General features: G+C 33.8%; 1 protein-coding gene across 1 annotated transcript in view; it reads right to left on the bottom strand.

Moving 5' to 3' along the window:
* The window catches only part of LOC129941992 (putative uncharacterized protein DDB_G0287457), a 309,405-nt gene extending 286,499 nt beyond the window's left edge, over window positions 1–22,906 (bottom strand). The window contains exon 1 of the mRNA XM_056050788.1: window positions 21,832–22,906. Coding sequence (XP_055906763.1) covers window positions 21,832–21,928 — 97 coding nt within the window. The 5' untranslated portion in view covers window positions 21,929–22,906. The remainder of the gene's footprint in view (window positions 1–21,831) is intronic.
* Window positions 22,907–23,285: the final 379 nt, after the last annotated feature.

Raw genomic sequence — 23,285 nt, 5'->3', positions numbered from 1 at the left:
ATTCCCAATCAGATTCTTATTTTCACCCATTTTATTTACAAAAAGAAACACGAATATTTAACAACAAGTTCTCCTCCTTACACCATTTCACCTTCAGCTAGTTTAATCGAAACTCCTATTACTATTGTTGAACTCGAAAGCTGTTTGTTCTCTTCAAAAGGCAAAACTCCTGGCTTCGACAGAATTTCTTATGAAATGCTTAAAAAATCGCCCTCTTGTCTCAGATCTAAGCTTCTGTCTTTGTACAATAACATCTTTAACAATGGTACTATACCTCAAGCATGGAAAGTTGCAACATTATACCTATACCAAAACCAAACAAAGACCACTCCACCTTATCAGGTTACCGTCCCATATCCCTTCTTCCCTGTGCATCAAAGATTTTGGAAAAAATTGTTTCGAAACGAATCTTTTGGCTAATCGAAAAAAAAACAAATTTATTGACAAAAATCAACTTGCTTTTAAAAAAGGTAGAAGTACCATCGACTCACTTATTCACCTGGACTTTTTCATATCCTCAACCCTTTCTGAAAAAAACCACGCTTCGATCTTGGCAATTGATTTTGAACAGGCCTTTGATCGAATTGGCCTACATGTCATTCTAAAACAATTAATCGAATGGAAAATTGGGCCAAAAATTTTAAACTATGTTAAGGCTTTTCTCTCAAATCGCAAATTCAGAATAAAAACTAACAACATTTATTCCAGCATCCACAGTTTAAAAAACGGCATCCCACAAGGTTCACCGTTATCAGTGATCCTATTTATAATTGCTTTTAACGAGATAAACAAAATTGTTCAAAATTATTCAGAAATAAATCATGTACTATATGCAGATGACCTTATATTGTTTTCAAAATGTAAAGATCTAACAGTTTTAGCAACAATATTCTCAGAAATAATTACTAACTTGTCAAATTCGGGTAATATATCTGGATCTAAAATATCCACTTCAAAATGTGAATTGTTACATATCTGCCGAAAATATAAATGCCAAAAATGTATAGTAGGAGTAAGCCTTAATAATATTCCTATAAAAAATGTCAGTAATTGTAAAATATTAGGTATATTATTTGATTCAAAATATAGTTTTAAGGACCACTGTACTTATATTAAGAAAAGCCTAACTACCAGAGTAAACATAATTAAGTACTTGAACTCTAAAAAAAGTAACTGTAATTTAAATACCATTATTTCTATTATTCGTTCTATTATTCTTTCCAAAATCGACTATGGCCTCCCAATTTATGGAAAATGCGCCAAATCAACCTTGCAACTCATTTCAACACCATATCATGCAGCCATAAGAAACAGCATTGGAGCTTTCCGCACAACCCCCATAAAGAACATCCTAGTCGAAGCCGGTCTACCTAATCTAACTGCAAGAACCGAATTTCTCACCTGGCAAATCCTTAAAAAGGTCAACTCTCCGTTCCCTACACCGATTCATGACGATACTACAAAAATATTAAAACGAAAAAGAACACCAAAATACCTTTCAGCCCTCCAAAAAGCTATCGGAGACGCAGTTAAACTTAACACGCCCATCATCAATGATAAAAAGGCTAAAAGCAATCACCCTCCTTGGAATCTGGCCTGTGAATCCATCATCTCAATATTCTCCGATTTCCCTAAAGCCTATATACTATATTCCTAGAAAAAAGTGAAAACTACAAAAGACAAGGTTGGCAACTATTCTTTTCTGATGCATCTAAAACAACAGATGGAACTTCATTTGCGGTTGTCAGTGAAAACGGCTCTATAATCAGTAAGGGTCTTCTCCATTACACCTCATCAATTTTTACGGCTGAGGCTTTTGCCATCCTAAAAGCAATCGAAGCAGCAAAAAATAAAAAGACCATTATATTTACTGACAGTCTATCATCAATCAATGCTATTAAAAAGATTAACAACTACTCCACCATAGCTGTTGTAATTCGTGACAAACTGATTGCCAAAAAGAAAAACCTCAGATTGGCCTGGGTTCCAGGTCACAAGGATATCGCTGGAAATGAAATCGCCGACTTAAAAGCTAAACAAGCACTCAAAGAACCTCTTATAGAATTCTATCACTTCAATGCCAAAGACTTCAGAAAACACACCAAAGCATTTATGACTGCGAACCTTAAAGATTACTGGCTGGGGTATCACCATCACTACTCAACACTTAATCCTGGTGCCGACAAAGCCCTCTATCAAATGGACTTACCTGCTTCAATGCTCAAAAAATTCATAAGACTCAGAATGGGACACACCCAGATCACTAATGAGCATCTAATCACCAAACAACCCGCCCCTCGCTGCACTTTTTGTGAACAAAAACTTACATTCACTGTCACACACATGTTACAATGTGCATTCATAAACAGAACCTGCATAAACGTTTCCGGAAAACCTCTACAACAACTTTTATCATCCACCTCACCAACAACAATCAACATTAAACTTGTCCATACAATTCTGATAAAACTCAATCTAGATAAATTTATTTAAACTTAACTTTTTTTCATATAGCTAAAACTCCTGATATAGCGCTAGCTATATCTATTTAATTATTGTTAATATAATTCATTTATGTTTTCAATAAAGTTTTAATAATTAATAATAATTTCCTTAGTGAGGAAAACTTCTCAGTTTCGTTATCCAAGAACCGTGGATAAACGGCCTCAAGGTGCGAGGCCTCCAATACAACCAATACGACCTCTTTTATAAAACCACAGATCAAGACCAAGGTAATCCCAGAACTTATATTTTAGCTAAGAAACATTTAAAACGTTTTTTATGTCCAGAATTTAGCACTCCTGATCTGATAGTTGTCAGATTTGAAGATAAGAATACTGTTGGCCTCTTTTTACTCTGCCCATAATGCACCATCACTTCCGGAGAGGTGTGCAAAACCATAACCGAAGCTAAAATCAAAAAGACAAATTTTCTGATCGGAGGCGAAGCAAATGCTCAGCATACCCTTTGGGGAAGTTCTGAGATCAACGAACGAGGTTAGTCACTTTTTGATTTTATTATTGAAAATAATATGACCATTTGTAACAGAGGCAATACTCCCACTTTCGTCTTTCCGAGCTCGGAAAATTATGATGGATGGGAGGATGTGCTTGATGTTACTTTAGTAAACAACCGTAATTTATTAGTGGAGAGTTTCCCCTTTGAAATCGTTTTGGGATCACAAGTGGATTCTTTTTCAAATTAATTTCGAGTCGAAAAACCCTCCGACTTACAGAAATCCCAAAAGAACTGACTGGAAGAAATTCAGTCAAATTGCTAATTCCAAACTAAGCAACTTACCGAATCTCACTGAATCAATAGGAGACCTTGAATCAAAGGTGAAAACCTTTGAAACTTCTACAAGTAAAGCTTTTAGAGTCTCTTGCCCAGTTAAATATAGCGGTAAAACCCCTCCTTCTTGGTGGAATGAAGAACTGTCCCGTCTTAGGAAAATGACGAGGACAATTTTCAATATCTGCCGCAAACATAAGTTTTACCAACCGGATAAAGACTCTCTTAAAATTTACAAGCAAGCCCTGTCATCAACCAAAATACAAGGTTCGAGATAATACTGTCAATCAATCGAAGATATAAAGGACTCCGCAAGGCTCACCAAAGTTTGTTCGAATTAACATTGTAATCCTTCATTTCTAAAAAATCCTGAAGGAACCTGGACAGCCTCTCCAGCCGAATGTCTTGAGCTACTGATGAAAACGCACTTTCTGGGTTGCGAGAGCGATAACCCCGAATCGGTTGAAACCACAGAGCTAAACGTAGCTCATGTGGAAGAAGTCAATTCCGTTATAACCAGAGAAAATATTTTATGGGCCATCAACACTTCATCTCCATATATTCCCCAGGCATGGATGGCATACTGCCAGTTATGCTTCAAAAGTTGCATGATGTTGCAGCTCCATGGCTGGAACAAATTATAGAAATCCTAGTTGGACGACCTCTCGAAAGCTCTCAGCATGCTTATCTTAACGGCAAATCTACGAAGACTGCCCTCCATGAGGTAGTGCGTACTGTAGAACAAACAATCCATTATAAAGAATTTACCCTTGCCACCTCCCAAGACATAGAAAGTGCTTTAAACAACGTCCTTACCGAATCCATAGAAGAATCGCTCGTTAAGTTCGGTGTAGAAGGCTTCATTCGAGAATGGATTATTTCCATGCTCAGTGGTAGGAAGATTCGAGCCACTCTAGGCAATACAATCGCAACAAAACACGTAAGTAGGGGAACACCCCAGGGTTGTGTCCTTTCGCCTCTTCTATGGCTTCTTGTCATAGATACAATTCTCGTTAAATTAGAGAGATGTGGAGTGAAGGCGGTAGCCTATGCGGATGATTTGGTGCTATTGGTGTCAGGAAAGAACACCTCTGTGAATAGTGAAATCACGCAGTCAGCTTTGAAGAAAGTTAGCAACTGGGCCACGAGTTGTGGACTAGGAGTTAACCAAAGTAAAACTGAACTGTTGCTCTTTACCACCAAAACTAAAGTACCGCCCTTCACGCTACCTCGACTCAACGGTCAAATCCTATCATTGTCTTCCAGTGCAAAATATTTGAGAGTTATACTCGACCCTACACTAAACTGGAAACTAAATATTGAAGTACGGGTTAAGAAGGCCTGTGTTGCCTTCTACGCCTGCAGCAAAACTTTCGGCAAAAAGTGGGGACTCAGTCGAAGATGATTTTATGGACGTACACAGCCGTAGTACGCCCAATTTTAACATATGGTTCGATTGTGTGGTGGCCTGCTCTTAGCAAAGCCTATAATATTAATAAATGAAGGTTCAGAGAACAGCTTGAGTGGGCAACACAGGGGCCATGCGTACTTACCCAACGGACGCCTTAAACTTTATTTTGGATCTTCTACCAATCGACCTTTTTATTAAATACATAGTTTCCTGCAGCGCTATTAGGCTGAAGAAATCAAACAGCTGGTTGTCAAAACCTTATATGGTCACAGCAACACAACGAAATTGGTTCCCTCCGATATTATCTCTAAATGTAACTAAATCCTTTAGGCTTCCTGACTTTGCTAGTGTTTTTCAGGCTGAACTGCTGGCAATAAGGGAGGCATGTAAAATACTTAAACAGAGCCCAAACCCAAACCAAAATGCGGCTATCTTTACAGACAGTCAGGTAGCTGTCAAAGCCATTAACTCAGCAGCAATGTCGCGATGAGCTTGCGAGCCTAAATATTAACCTCGGTGTCACCCTGGTCTGGGTTCCGGGCCATAGTGGTATCGCGGAAATGAACGGGCTGACGAACTAGCCAGGCAAGGATCGGCCCTTCATAGCTCACTTGCGGAAATGGTTAACATTCCTCTTGGTGCTATGAAGGGTAAAATCTTTTATGTCTACCAAACTGAATCAAACCGAAGGTGGAGCAATTTACCCAACTGCATTATATCTAGGAAGATATGGCCCACCTAAATAAAACCCGTACAAACGATCTTTCATGCAGGCCAAGGCAAGACATAGCCAGGATTGTTGCGGTTTGTACCGGACATTGGCCTATAGGAGTTCATGCAGAGATGTTGGGTATCTCTTACAACACCTTTTGCCGTAGTTGTAGTGACCAAAGAGAAAGTGAAACGATAATCCATTTCCTCTGCAAATGTTCTGCTTTGGCAAACACCAGAATGAAATACTTTGGAAAAGCATTCTTTTAAGAACTCGATGAGCTATCTGAGACAAAGATTAGAGACCTAATCTTTTTTCTCAATGCGACAAAATGACTCTGACATAATCGCTATAAAGCTTCTCTATAAATCTTTCCCTTTCTATCATAGGTCAAACAAGTTTTTGGTATCAAAACGGCGCACTACAGCGATAATTGAACCTCAGGCTAGGTTGCATTGAGATCGCCATTTCTACCTACCTACTTTAGTCCTGACTTTTTGATTTATCTGTTGAGCCTCTAAGTTTGAGCAAAATGTATGTGAATAAAAAGAGCAAATGGCTTCAAATTCTAACTTAAGTTCAGTTTCTAGATTTCGACTGCTTAATTATTGATTCGGCTTAAATAAGTAATCTTAAGCTGATAGACAAAAAGATAAAGGAAACCTTAAATCTTGGAAAACAAAACTATTTGGTCTGAGCACGTCATATTTTTCTCAACTTATTGAGTTTTGTAATCACAAATTGCAATGAAATAAGGGTTTTGTATTTTACTGGAATATATTATATTTTGTTGACGAATTCAATCATTACTGAGAACAATTTTAGAATTTCTCATTTGACCTATGAGTAACATTCATACCAATAAAACTTCTAGCAAAATACATCTCAAGGAACCTTACCTTTCTTTTGTTTGTCTAATTGACTAGGTATGCCTACGCACAAAATTTGAAAGCTTTCGAAATAACTTTGGGACTCCCAATTACCTTAAATTCGATTTTATTGAACCTTAATTACGTAGTTCATCAACTCTGACATTAAGCAGAATTATAACAAAAGACACCCTTTTCTAAATTTCATTCTAAAAAAAAGTTAAGTAATTTATTTGTATTTTTCTTTATCAAACGAACCTATCTAAATATACATTTTTAACCTTCCATTCATATGCATAAAAGTAAAAGTATATAGAAATACAAATCTTTCACGCTCAATATGATTTCCCTTCGAGATCCTCAACAGCAGCGAATATATTTTTCCAATGAACTTAAACATTTGTATCCATCGATTCCAAGGATATCGTAATTCGCATTCCTTCGGTCGTTTCTCTTAAATTTCTAAATAAAATAAGAAAACAAAAATAAAATATATTCCTTTGGGTGAGTTTGATTTACCATATCTCGAAAAGGGTTGAATTTATGTTATCCTGAATTATGTTATCCTGAAAATTAAATCTACCTTTCTTCATTCCATAGATAGGTACGTTTGTTGGTAGGTTTGGAGGTTGGGGTATACCTTATTTCGAAACGAACCGAAACCATAATACTGTCTGATGAACTCATTTCATTTCCTCTCCTCGCAAAGGATAGAAGATATAGCTCCAGCACATCCGCCACCTTTTGCTATCTGCTTAACGAACTCATCTCATCTTTCAAATTGAAATGTCCAATTTCCCCTCGTCGTCCTCGACGTCATTTTCGTCGCGTCGTCGGCCATCAGTTGTAGATGAAATTCACTTAAGTTAAGTCAAAAGAAGTTACAAGAAAAAAAAGCAGACTCAGGTTCACCTTTTAGTCCTTCGTAAACCCCGAGTCTTCTTAAATAGAAAATAAAATGAAATTTAATACACTCTCTTTGTGGCTGTCACAATTGTTGTATTTGTATACAGCGAGTAGTTTTATATTTATAGTCAAGTGTTGCACAAATGTAATAATGTTTGCCACCATCAGGCTTCTTCGCAACTCAATAAAAGTCGTTGTTGGATGAAGTGTAAGGAATCGAAGACAAATAAAATAATATTCTCTCTTCCTTAAATCATTTTATGGTACAAGAAACCAATATAAGTACCTTCATATTTACTCAGGCATAAATGTTCTCGTAGATTGTTAAGTTGAAGTTAAATCAAAATATTTATTACATCAGAACATTTTAACAAATTGGATATAAAAAATAGTGTTAAGAAGCCGCACTAAAAGTGTCAGCTGAGGCTATCATTTTTGTTAGAAGCTCCAAAAGTATTAAGATTATTTTTACTATGTCAGAAAAAAAACTTTAACATAGTTCTTTTAAAGTGTCCTCATGGGAATTTCTTCCCAAGTGTAGAATTTTATAGTTAAAGCTATTTTTGGGTTTTTATTTATGTAAAAATAAATACATTCAAGTCAAAGTTAGAAGCTTAGAAGCTTCAGTTAAAGAATTTCCTATAAGGACTTTAAAACATTTGTTTAAATAAAACGCAAACCATTTTAGATATTTCAAAAACTTTATTATCGGCTTGAATTACAGTCAAAACATTTATGAATGAAACTCGATTTCGTTCATATGGCCACCGCGGAATTGTTAGACTCCATTTCCGACATTTTTTACGTTCGAAGTTGGCTCTGAACTTATATAACGTCGTCGACTTGTTGACATAAGCAAATGACTTGAAGTAGCCCCTGGAAGCTGAAAAAATAGCCTAGAGTCTTTAAATCTATGAGCAGAAGAAGAGATGGACACGACTTCTCAGAAGAAGAAAGTGAGAGCATGAGAAGCGTTTGATCTGAGATGTTGAGCGGTTCAAAAGCAGGAATGAAGTTCGAGAGTTTTATGAGCAGATGCAAAAAATTCGCAAGTACATGAAAATCGAAGCGAAGGCTGCAAAGACAAAAGACGAAACATCAAAATGGAACCGTAGTAATTGCTTAGGATATGGAAGGACCACTTCTGCAGACTGTATAACGGCGAGGACAAACTTAATTCTGCCCGCAGTCAGGCAGGATGACTTATTCAAAAAGACGACGTAAGAAAGCATGAATGCAGAGGTCTTAAAAACAGCTGGAGATAATTTGGTATATGCACCAGGAGTATGCACCAGCTTATCTATAAGATACGGTCGGAAGAAAGCATTCCCGATAAATAAAACCTCTGTGTTGTTTTCCCGATACTGAACAAAATAAGAACTTCTAAACAGCCAAACTTGTGCGTTTGTGCAGGATGACCATAGGGAATTCACGCTGCTCCATAACGGTTTTAAACAACTTAACAGAACATTTAGATGTCAAAAAAGGCTTAAGAGAATGTGATGAGCTGTCATGCCATTTCTTTAACATCGCCCTTTAAAAACTAGTACAGATCTACAACGTCAAAACTAGTGCCTCTAGTCTGTCCATATTGACATAATTGACATAATCAAAAGAACTCAGCCTGACGTCAATTAGGCTTTTGTAAATATTGACGCAGAGGCGGCAAAAGGGAGTTAACCGGTCAATGAAGGCAAAACAAAGTGCATGCTGTCATCAAGAAGGGACCTACAACTTCGACGTCTAGGTCAAAACGTCCCCATCGACAAAAGTAACTTTAAGGTAGTTAAGGACTTCGTCTACCTAGGCTCCGCTATTAACGCAGAAAGCAAATCCGAGATCAAGCGAAGAATTTCTCTAGTTAACCGTTGTTTCTTTGGGCTAAGAAAGCAACTGAGTAGCAAAGCCATCTCTCGAGTGATCAAAGTGTAGCTATATAAGACCCTCATTATCAACGTTCTGCTATACAGTGCAGAAGCATTAACTATGACAAAAGCCGATGAAAGCATCTCGGGTCGTTTCGATAGAAAAGTTCTTTGCGTGATCCGGTCCCGTATGCGTAGAAGGTGAGTGGAGGACACAACGATGTAGACTTAGCCAGAAGGGTAAAAGTCTGAGTCTAAAATACTGGGTTTCGGAGGGCGGTTGAAGTTAACGCCTAGGTTTTTAGCAGTTTCTACATATAAAATGGGGACATTACTTAACAAAATTAAGGGAAAATAAGAGAGACCAAGAATCTTCTTAGAAATCACTACGCCTGTTTTTTATTTTTAGGATTCAAGAAAACCACATTTAAGTAAGACACACTTTGGAATTTTGTCAAGGTCAAGGACAACTGAATTGAAGTTGAAAGTCGTCGGCATTAAATCACAGAAACAGTTTTTCATCACACTTGAAAGTTAATTGACAAAGATACAGAATAGTAGAGGACCCAATATCGACCCTTGTGGAACACCGAATGATGTAGGTGAAAAACTGGACAAACCGTCACCAATTTGAGCTCTTTGTTTGCCTAGGTCTTGTCTTAGACAAAAAACTAAATTGGAAACGCCACGTACAGGAAGGAGTAAAAAAAGCTACTGGTAGCTCTCTTTTCTTGCAAAAAAAGCTATTGGATTTACAACCCAGAATCACACATTGGCTATACACATCGGTAATTAGACCGATTTTAACGTACGGTGTGGCAGTATGGTGAACTGCTTTAGAGAAAGGTATAAACAGGGATAAGTTAAATAAAGTCCAACGTTCAGCCTGCCTATGTATAAGCGGATCGCTTCGCACGACCCCGTCTGCGGCACTGGACACCTTGCTCTACCTTACACCTCTTGACATATTTAGCAAACAAATAGCTGCAAGCTCTGCTATTCGCCTTAATGCTTCGTCGCAGTGGACTAACAACAACATTGGCCACTGCGTAATTCTAAGGTACTTAGAATCAATTCCAAAGCACACATACTACACCATTCCCCAACTACCATTCGACAGAAACTTCCAGATTTCTATAACTACCAGATCTTTTTGGGAGGATAGGACATTCTTGGAGGATGAGTCAATATATTTTTACACAGATGGGTCAAAAACAAAAGAAGGGGTTGGTGGAGGTTTGTACTCTGAACGGCTGAAATTAAGTCTCTCATTCTGCCTTCCCAATCATTGCAGCGTGTTCCAAGCGGAACTTTTGGATATAAAAGAAGTCCTGGCTTAAAGAAAACGTGATATCAACATCTGATATCCATATCTTCTTAGATAGTCAGGCCGCTATCAAAACTCTGGACTCTGTCTCTACAAACTCTATAACAGTCCATAACTGTCGATCATCTCTAATGGAGATGGCGCAACAGTTTAATATTCACCTTTGCTGGGTGCCGGACCATAGGGACATTCCATATAACTGTAAGGCAGATGAACTCGCCAGGAACGGTACAGTACAGCCCATCCTACCACGTTTGGCAAGTACTGGCATACCAATCGCTACTTGTAAACTGTTGCTAATGCAAGACGCTGCGGGGAGGGCAGGCACCAGTTGGAACAACATCACCACGTGCCAAGCCACAAAAAACATCTGGCCAACACTGGATTTAAAACGTTCAAGGTGCTTGCTCTCTCTAAGCAGATCGCATATAAGCTCGATAATAGGTGTCATAACCGGACACTGTCTAATAGGAAAGCACGCCACGAGACTAGGCGTATTCTCAAATGACTTTTGCAGAAGGTGTATGGACGAGGAAGAGGAAGAAACGGTTCTTCATCTTCTCTGCACATGCCCTGCTCTAGCTCGAAAACGCAAGAATTACCTAGGAGAATTCTTCTTTAACGATCTAAACGATCTAAATCATATCGCTATAATCAGCTTCTCACGTTTCGTAAGGGACTCAAGCTGGTTCCATTGAGCTTAGGAGGAAACCTCAAGATTCATGTGGTATCACAATGGGCCATTAAACTGGCCTAAGTGTGTCCGTTTCCATCTTGGACAGCCACTATAACCTCACCTAACCTTGCTGTTAGGCAACTAAGAATATTCAAGTCTTTTGCGAGGAATTGACAAATTCTTCAAGAACAATTCTTGTCACGAAAAGTGCTTTGTCAAATTAGCCGTTCGGATTCGCCTTAAAAACTGTACGTCCCCTCTATTTCTGGCAACATTACTCGCACACAGAAATGGTTGAGAGTTGTAATTCACTAGGCCCTAGTTCTCAACAGACTGTTGCGCCATCCAATTTATTTTTTTTAAGACTAAGAATATTTTATCGTCCTTATTCAGCGCTTGTCTTATTTCTTCAGTCACGCAAATTAGTGCTGTTGTACAGCTGTGCCTTTTCTTCAAGCCAGATTGTTGTGGACTGATCAGAGAGTTTGGTGTGAGATAAGCGTTGATTTGTATCTTAAAGATTATCTCAAAGACTTAAGACAATTATGGTAGAATTGAGATAGGTCTATATTTAGTTCCTCTTGAATTTTGAAGAAGATGCCCATTGATATTTTTGAAGTTACGGCATGAGATTTTTATGTCAGAATTTTCAAAATTAGATTTGATCGTCAAAAAATTAAGTCATGTTTTGAAATATCAGGTGTGGAAAGTTGATCATACAAGGCGATGCGACGTAGTCGTCTATATCACAAACGAATAAAAAGTCAAGCAAAGTTGAAAGATTATTACGCCATAATGTGATGGTCTACACGATGTCCAATTGAACGATTTGGATCGTTTACAGAAGCTTGAGCTCGAACGATATTTTTTGGACATTTCGAACACTCAACGAATATTTAGACTCAAATTTTTGCATTTAACTTGTTATAGCGTGTCTACTGTCAATCAAAAATTGGAGTTAAAGCACTTAAAGTTGCGGTAACCGAATCCGAATTTCAGTAGAACATTTCGTGTACTTTACCCTGATGAAATTGTGAAGTCCTCGGACTATATCCTCATTTTTATAAATGTTCTCCTTTCTGCAACTTCTAATCCAATAAATTGTTTTGCTGACGACAATAGCCTTTCTTAGCCTTTCACATATACTAACGTTTTCAGACTCCTGGCACTTGCGTCAATAAAACTGAACTTTTCTATATTCTCGGTATGTGAAAGGATCATATTCGTGATGTCCCCAAAATTGCTGTGAGATGCTTGGATTTTCTGAGTCTATGCAATGAACTTATGTCTCCTTTTGATCTGGCTACAATCTAAGAAAAAACGCATATTTGCTAAAAACTTCCTCTGCACTGTGAGGTACAGAGATTTGTTCTTAGGGTGAACTTCGCGAATGTGAAACTTTTTATTAATCTTTGTCTTTTCCCCTTTCGTTGTAATATTCAAGAGTTTAAAATCACGTTATGTTTCTAAGTTTCCCCGAGACAGGAGTTATCTACAAGTCCTAATTGACAACAATAGGTATTTTAAATAATACATACAATTGGTAAATTGGATGAAATACAATTTTACTCAAAATCCCTTTTAAAGTAATCTTTAATTTTTCTATGAATGATGAAAACGTTGTGAAGGCATAGTTCTTATTTACCTTATATACGTATGTCCTATGTAAATTCGTTATAAATCCTGTTTCGTTAGAAAAAAGAACATTTAAAAATGACCATCAGTTTTGTTGTTAAGGATTTCTGTTCTTGTAAATTAGATTATCCCATCTTAGCCAACCCAGACCAGACCACAATTATTAAGAATTTTTCCTGAAAAGATTAAAGAACATCAAACCAGTTCCCTTGCTTTGAGATCTCACCCATATTTATTCAGGAATGTAAAGCCCAAAGACGACTTATTAAAGGTGTCTTTAATGCTGCATGGAATAATGTTACTTACAGTCTACGAGGGACGAAGTGAACTTAAACACTTTGTTAACAAAAGCAAAGGTTAATTCATCAGAAAAAGTCACATATGAACAAACATCATACAATTATTGGAATGATATTTAAAGGAGTGCCTATTTTGTTAGCTTCTTCCTTAATTTGTAATTCTGAGAAACTCATTGTTGAGGTGATTTATTTTTCCATCAAGAAGAGAAAGAATAAACTTATTTTAGCTGGAATTCATTCGTTCATTAATTTCTTAGAGGTTCTTTCAATTCTTAATTATAAGTAAGTTCTTATGTTTCTTTTTTTATTTTGTATTTTTGCAATTAATTAAAGTTGCATATATTCAATTTAACTGGATATTGTAAGTAAGTGACTTTATGTAAACAAATGTTTTATAATGATGATTGGTCTTATATGACTTTTTTCATATATATGAACTAAGGTAATTGAGTTATTTTCCGAATGGTTTAAGAACTACAAAATGTTAGTATTGTAAAATTTTAGATCTTCTTGTTCTCTCCAATCTTTTTTGAGATGCTTTTTAAAGAATTGAACTATACTTTGTAAGATATTCCTGAGAGGTATTTAAGGTTATAAAAAGGTTTTCAAAAGAAAGGATAAATTTTAGTTCTGAAACCCAAATTTTCAAGAAAAATTCCTTTTGATGTAACTTAAGAACAAATTTGCGTAAAAAAGAAGTAAAAATATAGTTTGGTACATAATTGTATAGTCAAAAAGTTGTTTTTTCATCATTTTTGTTTTAAATTTGCAAATTGTACAAAACAAACGTACATAATAACGCTTCCTTTCAGTAATGATGAAAAAAATGCATTTTTTCTCATCTAACCCTCATAAAATATTTTGGCTTACGAGACTTCCACTAACAAATATTTTGGCTTACTATTGAAATTTACAAAGAAGCTTATTTCTTTAAGAAGTGTTTCCTCGAATATTTCACGAACAAAACATTATGTTATGAAAAATACAGTTTTTGATATTTGAAGAAAAATTAAATTCACAATTTTTTACAATAAGAATAAAAATTATCTCCAAATTTATTTGATTGTCTAAAAGTTTTTTAAAAAACATCTGACAAAATTAGGTACGGCTCAAATTGATGACTTCCCATACGTGGCCGGTTTAAATAACAACATTTTGTGTAAAATTAAACAAAAAATAGTAATGGAGTCGAAAAACCAATTCCTGTTAATTTGATGTTGCTTTTGTAGATTTTCGCGTTTGCTTTGTTTTAATTAATTGCATATACTTTTCAAATTTGGCTTATTGCAAGCAAAAAAAGAGAGGTTGGGATGCGACCCACACTGATAACTTCCCAACCCGTCTGTCAATTTGCCTTGCTTAAAAATGTGTAATATTTCGTGTTTCTTAAAAAAGCTTAGTTGAATTATTCCTAAAATTTTTAAAATTCCCAACAATATCTTACATATTATTAAAAACATAGTTTGATTTCAAAATCTATTTTTGTTAACGAGATTTTATCAAATTTTAGTACTATTTTGTACAGGTTTTTCTTTTATGAAAAAAACGGACTGTTGGATTTTTATCAAAAATTAACTGTGTCAAAAATAATATTTTCTGTGAGATAAAATTAGTTTGAAGCCAATAGTTTTAATTTTTGAAAGGACATCCCAGTCGAAAATCAGTTTTGAATTCATTTTTTTAAGGTTTTATTTTTAACAGTCAATTCTCCGTTTCTCAAAATTGTAGCAGATATCAAAAAACGTTCTTCTTAGTTGCACAAAATTATTTTGGAGACAAAATCATTTGTGGTTCGTAAAATATTTAAGGTGACAGTTTTTTTTTTATTTATAAAAAAAAACAGAATAATTTTATTTTTTCCCAAAAATATATTAGTTTGGTATCACGTTACAATATGTAATTTAAAATTTAATTGAAGTCTCTAGCGTTATTGGTTCGTGAGATATTGAGGGTTAACCAAAATGTTCACCTTTTTTAAAATTGCTATGGTAAACAAACCACCCACTCAATTTTTTTGAGAGTTCTTTCTGCATTTTTATGCATCAATATCTGTAAAATAAACACACAGACATCTCTCAAAAAATGTTTTATTTCGACTCTAGGGACCTTGAAACGTCGAGAAATGTCAAAATTTTCAATTCGACAAATCTGACTGATTTTAATGGGAAGTTAAAAAGTCACTGTGTTGTGCTCTCTTTGGTCTGGAGGTGTGATTGAAACTTACTTCTTCGAAAACGACGTGACGATAGACGACTGTCATCGTCAAAACGTAGCGTTATGGTTTTTTTTGGCTGTTATTGAAGAATACAACTTGGAGAATATAAGGCTTTAACAAGACGGTGCCACATGCCACACAACTTTGTATGACTATGTGAAAGGCCGTAATTATGCAGATAAACTTTTAACTCTTGAACACTTAAAAATCAATATTCGTCAAGTTATGGCTGAGATACCGCCCAATATGTGTCAAAAATCTGTACCTCAATCGATGTTGCCACAATTCACGTGGTGGTCATTTAAATGATGTAGTGTTCCACACCTAATATCAACTTTATAACAAAAAAGAAATATTATGAAAAGAAATATTTTGTATATGTTTTATTTACGTTAACTTTTGAAACTTCGAAACTTGTTGAAGTCCCTAGCCTTATTGGTTCCAGATATGTTTGAAATCAGCCACATTTTCCCATTTTTTTAAATTGCAATATTAAATAATCACACACTCAATAATTTTTAAAATAATTGGTGGATCTTTAGATGCTAATATCTATCTAACAAAATTAATTTAAAGTTGATATCTCTTATTGCTCTTGAGGTATGATCGACGAAAAAAGATATCCCTTCACATTCACAGACTTCCTGCTATTTATATTCTTTTCATCTCTGGAACCTACTTTGTTTTGTGTTTACCAATTCTCTGTTTTTGTTGAATACTTACAATTAATCCTTTTTATTATTTAACAGGTAAACAATTAAAAAGGAGTTTTTAATTAGAAAAAAATCATTAACACTATTTCGGAGTCCCCGAATTTTTAAAGGAAGAAAAATCAAATTTTCATATTATCTTAGATATTATCATAAAATAACCCACACTATTAAACTGTTGCATTGATAGATGGACAAAATTACTCTATGATTAAATTATGGAGGTCAAAACAACAAATTAACCTTTTATAACTTTCTTCCAATATAAAACCTAGTTTAATACCTTAAACGACCTTATCAATTAATTACATGCGAAATAATAAGTAGTTTGGGCTGTGATAAACTAGAGGTCAAAGTGTTCGTGCAAAACCGAAAAGTTTAATGTTTTGACCAAATTACTAGGATGAGTTCAGTAGGTTGCTTTTATATTAGTAAAATAAACTTGTTTTGCAAACAAAAATCCTCGCAAATAAAAACTACAAGCTAAACCAAAAATCGGACTCATAAACTCATTTAAGTATGTCTGTGATTTCTCCTCTAAGTTATGAAATTTCCCCTAAAAACTCAGTATTTAATTCTATGTATGCGTGAAAACACGTTAATTTTTCTCGTTGAATTCGTCCACATTACAAATACAACAATGTAAACAACTGGGTTTTGAAGGGTGATACTACCGATTCTTTCGATGAATGTTGCTTTTTAAGTGCTCAATAGTTAAGGGTTTATCTGCAAAAACACGTAGCCCCACAGTGAAAACCATTAATAATAAATCACATGATCAAAATTACCAATTGATATTGCGACATGTATGGCATGTGGCAACGTTTTGTTGAAACCACATATTCTCCAAGTCGTATTTTTCAATACAATACGACGATGTAAACACGAACACACAGACATCGCTCTATAAACCTTTTATTTAGATTCTAGGGACCTTAAAACGTCGAGAAATTTCAAAATGTTCAATTCGACAAATCGAACCGATTACAATGGCTTCCCATGTTAAGTTAAAAAAGAAAAACTTTAAATTAACAAAACATAATTTTTCGCATGCATATCTTGAGAACAAATAAAGTTAATGACTCTAAATTTATTTAATCTTATTAACTTTGTTTTCTTTCAGTAAAATTAAAATAATTTAATTAACAGTTTTATTTGCAAAAATAAAATAAAATCCTATCAAAAAAGCCAAACTAAATTTTGTTAAAATCCCAAATATCTCTTAAGAAAACAAATTAAACTTAGATTGTTATGGGATAGTATTTGAAGTTCCATAAATGTAAATTTGGCTTATTACAAAGAGCAAAATATTACTATAATATAATATTGATAACTTCATATTAATCCTTTTTAAGATTTATTTGTGACATATATTTGCTCAATGTTGAAAAAATGTATATGGCTCAAAATCCCCAAGGTGCAAAATTGGCTTTGCTAGCAATTTAATGCCTTAAATCTTGACTTAATTGACAAAAAAATTAATCAAATAAAAAAACTAACCTTTTTTTTGTGTATATATCAAACAAAGAATTTATTCATAAGGTGAATTTTAAATGAAATTAATATACACGCATAGAAAATCATTTCGGGAACGCGTCCTAATTTACAATCTTCATAAACAAGTCCAGAATATAATTGAAAAAGAGGCTGGGATGCGACCCACACTGATAACTTCCCATCCCGTCTGTCGATTTATCTTGCTTAAAAGTTTTTTAAATGTACTCGTATCAATTTTTACCAAATTTGCGTACTATTTTTGATTTCATCTCCAAAACAATTTTGAGCAACGGAGAACAATGTTTTTGAAATCTGAAAAAATTTTGAGAAAAATGTAATTGACAGTTTTTTTTATAAAAAATAAAAATCTAAAAAAAACATTACTCAATGTTGGTAAAAATTGAATATCGATTCAAATATCTTTTCAAAAACTTGAAATTTAGGCTTCAAACTTATTTTATCTTATAAGAAATATTGTTTTCAACATTCTGAAAAGTGTTGAGAAAAATCGAATTGACAGTTTTTTTACAAAAAATAAAAACCTGAACAAAAATTAATAAAAGGTAATAAAAATTGATTTTCGACTCAAATATCTTTTCAAAACTTTGAGATATTGGCTTTAATTTACTTTTATCTTTCAAAATATATTGTTCTCAACATTCAGTAAAATTTTGAAAAAAATCGAATTGACAGTTTTTGTACAAAAAATGAAAAACCTAACAAAAATTTAACAAAAGTTGGTAAAATTTGATTTTCGACTGAAATATCTTTTCAAAAATTTGAAATATTGACTACAAACTAATTTTATCTTACAAGAAATATTGTTTTCAACATTCGATAAAATTTTGAAAAAAATCGAATTAACTGCTTTTTTACGAAAAATAAAACTCTAACAAAAAAAACAATACTTTAACTTGGTAAAAATTTACTTTCGACTCAAATAGCTTTTCAAAAAATTAAAATATTATCTTCAAACTTATTTTATTTCATAGAAAATATTGTTTTCAATATTCAGTCATTTTTATATAAAAATCCAACACTCCGTTTTTTCATAAAAAATAAAATCTACAAAAAATGGTACGCAAATTTATATTCGTTTATACGAGTACATATAGACAAACTTTTAAGCAAGACAAATCGACAGACGGGATGGGAAGTTATCATTGAAGGTCGCGTTCCAGCCTCTTTTTTTTATAAAACTATATACATAGAACTTATCTAGCTTCTTGTTGTTGAAAAAAAAACAACTTATAGTTAAGATTTAGTTAGTTTCTATTAAAATTTAACTTTTAAAATTGAAGTTGAATAAAGTTAAACATATAAATGATTCTTTATGGCAATATTCATTTCGCTCACTCGAAACCAAAATCCCCAAATTATGTTAAAATTTCGTTCGTATTATTATTTTGTTACTCTATACAATCGTAATTAGTATTGTCATGTTTGGAAAAATTTCTACTACGGGTACATTTTTAGTTGAATGCCTGAAAAAAAATCATTGAATATGTAGGTTTCTATCCAAAAGTATTTTTAGCAAAAATTTAAACAACCTCCAACATCTACTGAATACTGACAAAAATATTCCACATACTTATATTTTGAATTAGCTCAATTAACTTTAATGCATCTAGTTGACATAACACCCATTGTTTTGATCATTTAGGTTAAAATGTGATCAGTTTAAATTAATGAATTCGCTTTAAAATATGCGTCCAAAACTCCATCAATATTAAAATGTTGAAAATAACAACAATTATATTATTTTAAACCGAATATTATTTAATAACCCACAGGAAGACAATTAAAAAGAAATTTTCATTGAAAAACAAAACAATTATTACATCGGAGTTCTTGAATTTTTAAAGGAAGAAAAATCAGATTTTCATATTATCTTAGATATTCGTAAAATAACCAACACTATTAAACTGTTGCACTGATAGATGGACAACATTTCTCAATGATTAAATTAATGAGGTCAAAACAAACAATTTAACCTTTTTTAACTTTCTTCCAATATAAAACCTAATTTAATACCTTAAACGACCTAATCAATTAATCACATGCGAAATGGTTATAGTAATTTGGGCTGTGAAAAACGAGAGGTCAAAGTGTTCGTGCAAAACCGAAAAGTCTAATGTTTTGACCAAATTACTAGGATGAGTAGGTTGTTTTTGTAGAAGTACATTGAACTCATTTTGCAAATAAAAAACTCTCGTAAATAAAAATATGTTAACAAACTAAAAGACATAGAAAAAAGTGTTTTTTGTATACACTCCTCACCACTTGAATAGGACACCATTGCTCCCAAATCAAGCTAGAAACTATTGTAAATTAAACTCAATTTAATTCTTGTTATTTGATCAAAAAAAAGATTAAATTCAAAGGCTTTAAGTGTAAGCAAAGTTTTATCAACCAAAAACCAGCAAAATAGGAGTCGAAAATGTGTGCCACTTGAATAGGATATTTTAATGAAAAAGACATTTTAGAGATTTCAGTCCCTTTTTATTACAAACATATCTTAAATTGTAGATAACTGGAGTATTTTATATTGAACACCTTTCTTTTCCTAAACTTCACACATCCGGTTTGGAAAGTATGAGTACAAGACAAATAATTAAGTAAAATTTAGCACCAAGCTTTGGTAAGCTTAGGTGCACTCGAATATTGTTGTCCTGATTCATAAACTTGATGTGTCAACCCTTTCCAAAAATTTTCGATGATATTTTAACCTGGAAAATAGGGCGGGCAGCTTAAGAGATCAACTTTTTTGCTCTGCAAATAGGTTTTTACTACCAGGGATGTGTGAATTGGTGCATTAGCATGTTGATTAATAGACGGCAGGGGTTCAAAAAGGGTATGAAAGTATGGAAAGGCCTTTTCAATACACCATTGTAAGACAAGACATTCATTGTAGTTCAAATAAATTGTAGTTCGCTGGTTTCATAACATAGAACACAATCACATCTCCAACACGACTTTGCGGAGGTCATGAAAATAGTAACTATAGCAGTCGGAGTCTGCTCAGCGATGAAGACTAATTGGTTCCACTCCGAAGTACATGTCACATGTTCAACAAAAACAGTGGCTCTGTTCTTTTCAAACCGGGTTAAGAGGTGGTGTCTTCTTTATTGTTAGTCTTTTAACATGTTTAGCTTTCGAAATAACACGACGCATAGTTGTAAGACTTGCCTTAACACCATATTTTTTTCCAAATTTTTGCCAAATAGTCGTGTGAATTTGACGCCTTTTTTAAAATAAGTCGCCTTTTTACATTAATAACCACGCCGTTGTAAGATATTTTGACAAAAGGTAAGCCAGCATGCTTGAAGACTTTAATTCGTCCTCTTTCTGACTCGATTAAAACTTTTTCGCTACCCATTTTAGGTTTTTTTTTTTTAAATTAAGAAATAAGCTCAATCAACAAAAAATATGAGTCCGCGTTTCAAAAATAAACATCAAACTAAATGCTTATTCTATTTAAATGGCGCAAAAACTATGTTTTATTTTAAACACATGCTAGAATAAAGGGGAAATTACGTAAAACCGCTTTTTTAAGAACTTGATATTTGTACACAGAAAAAGAAGAAGAATTGGACAAAGAAATTGAGCACAATATAATAATATTTTATTATTCCGTTTTCGTGTGATGAATAGTTGCATATAAACTATAAAGGTCTTCCTATTTAAGTGGCGAGGAGTGTACATGGTCTTTCAAAATATGTTAACATTTCTTTTCAGTAGGTTTTGGCAGTTATGAGAAATTTCGAGTGTGCTGTCAAACCATGCAGACTAATTCATAGTTTCCAAAACATTCCTCAACTAAAACATCGATGACATTTGATTCCAACACTTTTAACTTTTCATTTAGCATGCTTAACAATACATATTTCCAAAAGTGGTCTTAGTAACTGGTCCCCTCGTTCGAGCAACCTAACGATTGCTTTTTATGGGTCTTGTTTTCACAAACGAGTATCTCTTAAAGCATTTTAAGCCAATTTTCAAGTCAACTTGAATTGTTATTTAAAGTGCTTAAAGTCTTTAAAAAAAACACCTGCAATCGCAAGGAAATCGGAAATGAGTAACAATCACACTTTTATCAATTTATAAAACTTTTTTTTTGTAAATATTTCATCAATATGACAGATTTTGTATAAACCAAAATGAATTAACTTTTCTCTGTAATTGCAAAATTATTTCTCTGAACTTCGAACGCTTCTAAAAAACAAAAAACAAATTTCTGATATACTCGTACCTGTTGTTAATGATTTACACTGAATTCTAGAACGGATTCAATTTATTTAATGTCCCACTTGTTGAACGTTTCTAAGAAATCTAATGGGACTTCTTTAATTTAACTTTTCTTAAAAACTCAACTTAATCTTCTGCACCTTTTATAGAAGACTTAACTGCTTACTTACCATTAGTATTGTTGTTATTAGCCTTCGATGAACTGCAATTATTGTTGAGCGAATTAAAGAAGTTAACTGCTCCAGTTCGCCGCAATATCCAAAACATGATGACAAAAATGAAAATATTTGATTTTGATTGAGTTATGTAGGTTTTCGATCCGTTTATAAAATTTTCTTAATCCTGATTATGGTTATTAATAATTCAAAACAAAAAGAAACTCAAAAATCAGGTTAAGCCTTTTCTCTTATTTTTTCTTCAGATCCTTGTTAACTATAACCCCTAGCACACACGCAAGCTCTATTTCTAAGAATAGAACTTAGAATGAAAACAAAACAACATCAAAAACAAAAACAAAACAATATAAAACGTTTTGTATTCTCAAGGATAATTACGACGACACGAAATCAATTTGCTAATCAATCACAACCAATCTCAAGGAAAACACAACCACTCTTGGCACCACTCAACACGAGTAAACGATTTTTCTTTATTTTTTTTGCTGTTGTTTTCTATTTTGATTGCACAAGCGAAAAATAGGAAGAAGAACAATTAAGTCCTTTCAGTCAGGACATTTATAGCAAAAAAAAAGTACGAGAATATCAAATAAAATGTCCTTTTTTATTTTTTTTGTTTTATTTTATGTTCACACCACACCACCAAAATTTTGTTTTTATTTTTGCCGGCTTAGGAACGCGTACAAAATAAAAAGAGATTATTTAGTGCCCTAAACTACGAGCCTAGGTATATAAGAGCATAACCCTCTAGGGATATATTTTTAATTATTTTTGCGCAAGTTAAGCAATTTCTAAGCAAATTAGGACAATAATTTGGGTTGTTCGTTCGTTCTTTCGTTTGAAAAGGGGTTACAAAAGGATTTCCAGATGAGCTGAGCACCACAACCGAGCGTCGAGCGACGAAAACGACGACGACAACTACGATAAGCCAAACGCGAAAAGCCAGATGATGAGAGCAGTATTTTATGAAAAAAAGAAGAAAACGCGCAGCGTCCTTATTCCATTCGTGTTTGAAGTCAGTTCGGAACTGATGAAACTTTGTGAGGAAGGAAATCGAACAGGTGCATGATGATAGCAGCGATGAGTTTGCTATAGAAGCGAGCAAAAAGGACATGGATTGGATGTATAGGACTTGTGACGACACAACAAAGGCATGAATAAGAGCTTTCAAGGACTTCTGAAGAGACTTTGTGAGATGAGGAAATTTTCTCTTTAACACTCCTGTAAAAACAAGAATATCAGCTGTTCTTATGGATAATGCTATAAGTACGATGTCCTTTGTGGTGCTTTAACACCTTTAGACAATAGACTTAAGTGTTTTACATTTAGATTGTATATCTATGGAGGTATTTTTAGGGTTGTGTGAATTCGAGAGAATTGAAATGTTTTGGATGACCTTTTTTCTATAATGTATTGGTGGATTCAAATATCGATTAAGATTTTCTGCA

This window comes from Eupeodes corollae, chromosome 1, assembly GCF_945859685.1.
Source record: "Eupeodes corollae chromosome 1, idEupCoro1.1, whole genome shotgun sequence".
In the NCBI taxonomy this organism is placed as follows: domain Eukaryota; kingdom Metazoa; phylum Arthropoda; class Insecta; order Diptera; family Syrphidae; genus Eupeodes; species Eupeodes corollae.
This window is presented reverse-complemented; position numbering and strand designations above follow the sequence as displayed.